General features: G+C 38.3%; 1 protein-coding gene across 1 annotated transcript; it reads left to right on the top strand.

Annotated features, from left to right (window-relative positions):
- Positions 1-830, top strand: LOC115960502 (small ribosomal subunit protein S13, mitochondrial-like). Its single transcript, XM_031079433.1, has 2 exons — positions 1-385; positions 686-830. The coding sequence occupies exons 1-2, from the start codon at positions 41-43 to the stop codon at positions 734-736; spliced, it is 396 nt and encodes a 131-aa protein (XP_030935293.1). The 5' UTR covers positions 1-40; the 3' UTR covers positions 737-830.
- Positions 831-5,516: the final 4,686 nt, after the last annotated feature.

Below are 5,516 nucleotides of genomic sequence, written 5' to 3'. Positions count from 1 at the left end.
TCAGTCTCCTTTATACTTTATAGCTAAATCAAATACTATAATGTTTGGTTTATGTGGTGCAGTAGGAACAGTTTCTGATATTGGTATTCGACTTCGTCAATGTTTGGTGTACGATTATGGTTTTGAATGTTATGTTGGTATCTCCTTTGTGCAGTTTCATGGTTTACATCTGCAATGCATTAATATCGGAGGAGGAGAGGGAGAGATTCCAGACAACAAGCGTCTGAAGACTACTCTTCAGCACATTCATGGAATTGGCCGCTCCAGAGCATGCCAAATTCTTAGCAGGCTAAACATTGAGAACAATCTTACTAGGGACTTAACAGGAAGAGAACTATATGCTCTCCGCGAGGAACTTAATAATTATATGGTCCAACAAGAATGGGTAAATCTCTCTTGCTCCCCCCTTCCTTTCCTCTCTCTCAAAATTCCAGTATCTGGGGTGTTTGCACCTTGGCAAAATAGGATTTAGGCTAGTGCTAATGTAATTGATGAAGCAAAATTAACTCAATTTTGAACTAGTTGGGTGTACATGCAGTTTATTTAGATTTGATAGTAAACAAGTTTATTGTACAACAAAAGAAGGATTTGGTTTACACTTGCTCTAATTATGAATGCTAGAATATTAAGCAATTGAAGTTTAAAATTTATCATAATATTCACAAAATTTGGTTTTTGGTTTCAGAAGAATCAAGTTAAAAGGATATTGATAGTTGAAGGATATTCAGTGCTATAGAGGAATAAGGCATAGTCAGGGATTACCTTGCAGAGGACAGCGCACGCACACCAATGCCCAGACCTGGAAGGGTAAGGCAGTTCCTATTGCAGGAAAGAAGAATGCATAACTATGTTGGATCATTCTCTGTTTCTTAGATTCTGGCCTATGAATCAGTTTGGAGTATAAATTTGTTCATTTTTAGTTAAAACTTTTTTCTTTTTTTTTTTACATTTTGAAGGTCTTTTATTTGTTCCTCTTTCTAAAATCTAATTTCTTTAGGTTTTATGCTATGCAATTTTTTATGTCCTTGATGAACAATAATTTTTTCAAGTGCATAAATTTACAGTGCTTTGAAAATAGTTAGCACTCACTAGTTTGGCATGAAATTTTGTATGTTTGCATAAATGGCATTGGGTTTGAAATCGACAGGGCAACCATACTTTGAATGGAGATTGTTTTCTCCAAATATTTTCCAGACTTTCTTTAGTGGAAATGAATTCAAGATAATGTAATTAAGGTTTTATTTGTACTGTTTGAATTTTTTTATTTGCGAAGTTACTTTTCTTCTTGTAATTATTCCCTTTTTCAATGGATGTTAGATGCTATTATATTGAGATCTATAGCCAGCCTTAAAATTTTAGGACTAAGACTAGGTGGTTGTCGTTGTATGGAAGACTCTTATTTTGACTTGACATGAAATTTACCATTGTCCAGTCTGCTATTGATAGGATTATTTAGCAGAGTTAGCTGTGAGCCAATTGGGGATTGCCGTTTTCATTCACGGACATAACTACAACAACCTTGGACATTGCCTCACCTGTTTTTTTGGATTGTTAGTTTCACTTTCATCTTTGCTAGTTATACTGGGTCTTTCATAAAGTTAAGTACAATAACATCCCGGGAAAGTCTTCATTGGTGCACAAGTAGCCAACTTTCTAGTCTCTGATAACAGATCAACATTGGTATTGCTGTTGGACAATGATTTTTGCTGTTAAGGAGCTTCAGACAATAAACTACTAGCAGAATTCTACAACATTGGCAGTTATTGGAAATTGACCAGTCTGCCCAGCCTAATGGTTAATTGGCTTAAATCAGGTCCAACCTACATTTTTCTTATTCTTGGTTAGACAAAGACTCACTTTGAAACTTGACTAGGACTGTCTTGACGTAGAAACAAGGTTTTCATCCAAATTGAAGGAATTCCCCTTATTTGATGATTTATTTAACCATCCATGTGTATTGTAAGGAAAAAATTCATGAAATTATTCAAATAAATTATGTGATTAGAAGTATCTATAGATGGTCATTTCAACTTGTCATGTATCGGATTGGAGGAAGTAAATTTTGTTCATCCACATATGTATTTAGGCATATGATTCATAAGTTATCTATATAAGTGTACATGATAGAATGGGGTGGTTTTTGATGGATAAGGCACTAAATCTTTACCATGACATTTACATAGCTAATGGATGCTAGTGTTTGGTAATGGGAAAATACAGCTAAAGAAAAGGAAAATGTAAAATTAAAATAACACAGTTTTTTACATTGAATTACCTCTTTTGGATCCTCCTCCATCATCCTTTTGTAGTGGTAGGGAGGAAGGCATTGTAGACATACATTATTTTCTTATTAGAGAAGGACAATGTGTTGCTTTCTTTTTGCCTATTGCAGAATATGTTGTCTTCTTATACGAGTGTTTCGGGAGGATTTGTTGCTTTCTTGACAAACCAGCCTTTTGCCGAAATATGGCCAAAATTCTACTATTTGTAATTGTAAAATGGTCCCTAATGTGCTAACTGAAGTCTCTCACCTATAGCTGGCATTATCCCCAAGGCTCCTTGTCATGTAGTTGATGGAGTACATGATCAAAGGACTTTTGCCTGGGGCTAAAGGCTGATAGCTTATGACTATTGTCTACGTAAGTTTGTCTCATGGCTATATGCTTTCTTCAATGTCTAAAGGTTAATAGCCATATGCTTTTGAATCCGTACAATAAGTTGTATAGGTATTAGCCAAAGCCTTGTAGCTTAACTATCACTTCTTTATGTGTTTTCTACTTACATGTTTAGGGTTCAAATTCTTTCTTCCCCAATTATAATTGTTGAGATTTATCACTGATAAACTCAAGAAGAAAATACCTTATCAAATACTTTGTAATACATCTTACCACACTCAAATAGAATATATAAAAGAGCTCTCAATATTATAAAAAAAAAATTAAAAATAACGATACTTATAACATTACACACACTTTGCTATGCACCACACACCATCCTTTTTTTTTTTTTTTGATAGAACCACACACCACCCTTAATTCTTATTTCTCCTACACTTATTTGCTTTCTAGTTATCTTACACTTGGATGTTTGATCCATAACTCTAGGAAACCTTATATAACAAACCAATATTACACTAAGGACACAAAAGAAATATGTAAGGGCTTGGGCCCGTTGGACCAAGAATGGCCCACGTGACCAAGGCCCAACACAATAGGGATAGGATTAGTCCACTGAGAAAATGGGCAAGAGTCAAAGGATACTGTTCGGGGTAAACTATATTATGTTCAAGCCAAGTTGGGCCCAATATTAACTAGTAAGCTAAAGGGAAGTCGGAAAAGGGACAGTCAACTTAAGGCTGATAACCAAGGATTATCAGTGCCTTTGGGGAATCCTCTACCGAGCACTATTTGACATCTGAAACAAGTTCCAAGAGAACCCTCTGAAGTTGTGAGGATTCCTTGAGATTCTAACAGACGTGGAAATATGTGCGAAGTGGGAAGATGGTAATGATGATAACCTCACTAACAAGAGACTATAAAAAAAGGAAGAGGGTCAATAGAAATGGGGGATTTTGGAAAAGATAGAGAAGGATGAAGATTGAGAAAAAGCGGAACCCTACTAGAGAGAAAGAGAGGGAAACAGTGGGGATAAAGGGAGGAAGGTTTAGTTTGGATTGTCCAGGTGAAGTTTAGAGCTCAATTGGTAGGATTGAGATAAAGCCCACTTATAAATTAATTAGGGCCCAAATACTACTGAAGAAGGTTTGGGTACTACAATTGGCACCGTTTGTGGGGATCCTACTCCACTCGAGGCTTTGAGCAAGCTTGGTACTGTCCAATTATGGAAAATCCTCATGTTGGAGAGGGTTTTGCGGGGGAAAATTAGTCGAAGGCCTCCTCAAGGGGTCATAGAAGGCAGGAATAGGAGCATAGAAGGGAACAGTAGCACATGCATAATGGGCACGAGACCAAAGTAGACTATGATGAGGGATCTTCACAGGGGGAACGAATTGTATCTTACATCCCCGAGTGGTCTTGTCGTAGTAATCGAGTGCGGGAACTGGAGAATCTAAGGAAGCAAGTTAATGATTTGGAAATTAAGCTGAGAGGTCGACACCGCAGAAGAGATCGAGAGGATTCATCTGATAATCCCGACTACATAGCCGATGAGTCATCTCGGGGTAGTGGCTCGAGTTGGTCGAAAGACAGATCTTGTGAAACTATGGGGCTTTATCATGAGTCTCCCCATCACAAAAGGCACAGATATCGTAATGCCACTATGGATGCAATGAATCGAGCATTGAGGAGAGTTGTCCAATCACCATTCTCTGATGAGATTAAGTGTACGAAAATGCCAAGATGGTTCACACGGCCTCTGTTCACCATCTATGATGGAAAAACTTATCCAATGGAACATGTGAGTCATTACATACAAATGATGTGGCTTTGTTATCATAATAATGGGTTGATGTGTAAGGTGTTCCCATCTAGCCTTAGGCCGACATCAATGAGGTGGTTTAATGGTTTGAGGAAGGGGTCTATTCGAAACTTTGGGAAGTCGATGTAAGCGTTTGGAGCCCGATTTATAACGTGCAACAAAGTTTTCCAACCGATAGGTTCTTTGTTATCCATGAGGATGAGAAGTGGTGAGATCCTCCGATCTTATACGAACAGGTATTGGGAGCCATACAACGAGATATGAGGGGGAAATGAGCAAGTAGTAGCCAATACCTTCCAATTGGGTCTCCCCGAAGAGTCAAAGTTGAGAGATTTTCTAACCATGCAACCTTCCGAAGACATACATTAGCTGATGAGAAGGATTAAGGAGTATAAGAGGCTAGATGACAATCGGTTGCAGGGCAAAGGTAAAGCCCCTTCCTTATCACAATATTGTAAAGAGTATCGCCCCGAGAAGCTCCAGTAGAGAACTAGGAGAGAGCCAAGGCCCCCAGGAAGGGCTCAACACAGCATGCCAAGGGAATTAATGTGACGTTCAAGGAGCTCGTTTATAAAATCCTTGAATGCATTAAGAATGAGCCTTATTTCCAATGGTCGGGATAGATAGGTGGAGACCTAGCGAGAAGGAATCAAAGCTTTTACTATACCTATCACCGAGAAAAAGGGCATACCACCAAGTAATGCCGCGTGTTGGAGGATCACTTGGAGTAACTAGTAAAAGCTGGGCATCTCAAGGATTTTTTGGTTGGCTAAAAAGGAGTGAGTGTTAGCCAGGGATCGAGAAATCGAAATGATCGTGCCCTTCCCCCTCCTTTAGGAGTCATTAAGGTTATCCATGCAACCTCTCGAGGAGTAAGCTTAAATAGTCGGAGGGGCATATTGAGTGTAGTGACTTCACCTGAGACTGATGTTGTTGATCGACTTGAGAAGAGATCCAAGAAGACCTTAGTCCTGATCACTTTTAGTGAAGCTTACTTGAAAGGAATGTCTTAGCCATACGATGACACTTTAATAATGACTTCTCGGATTGATAGATTCTTGGTAAAGAAGGTAATGATA

The sequence above is a fragment of the Quercus lobata genome, chromosome 9 (assembly GCF_001633185.2).
Source record: "Quercus lobata isolate SW786 chromosome 9, ValleyOak3.0 Primary Assembly, whole genome shotgun sequence".
Lineage (NCBI taxonomy): Eukaryota > Viridiplantae > Streptophyta > Magnoliopsida > Fagales > Fagaceae > Quercus > Quercus lobata.
Note: the sequence above shows the minus strand (reverse complement) of the source record. Positions and strands in the feature narration are given on the sequence as shown.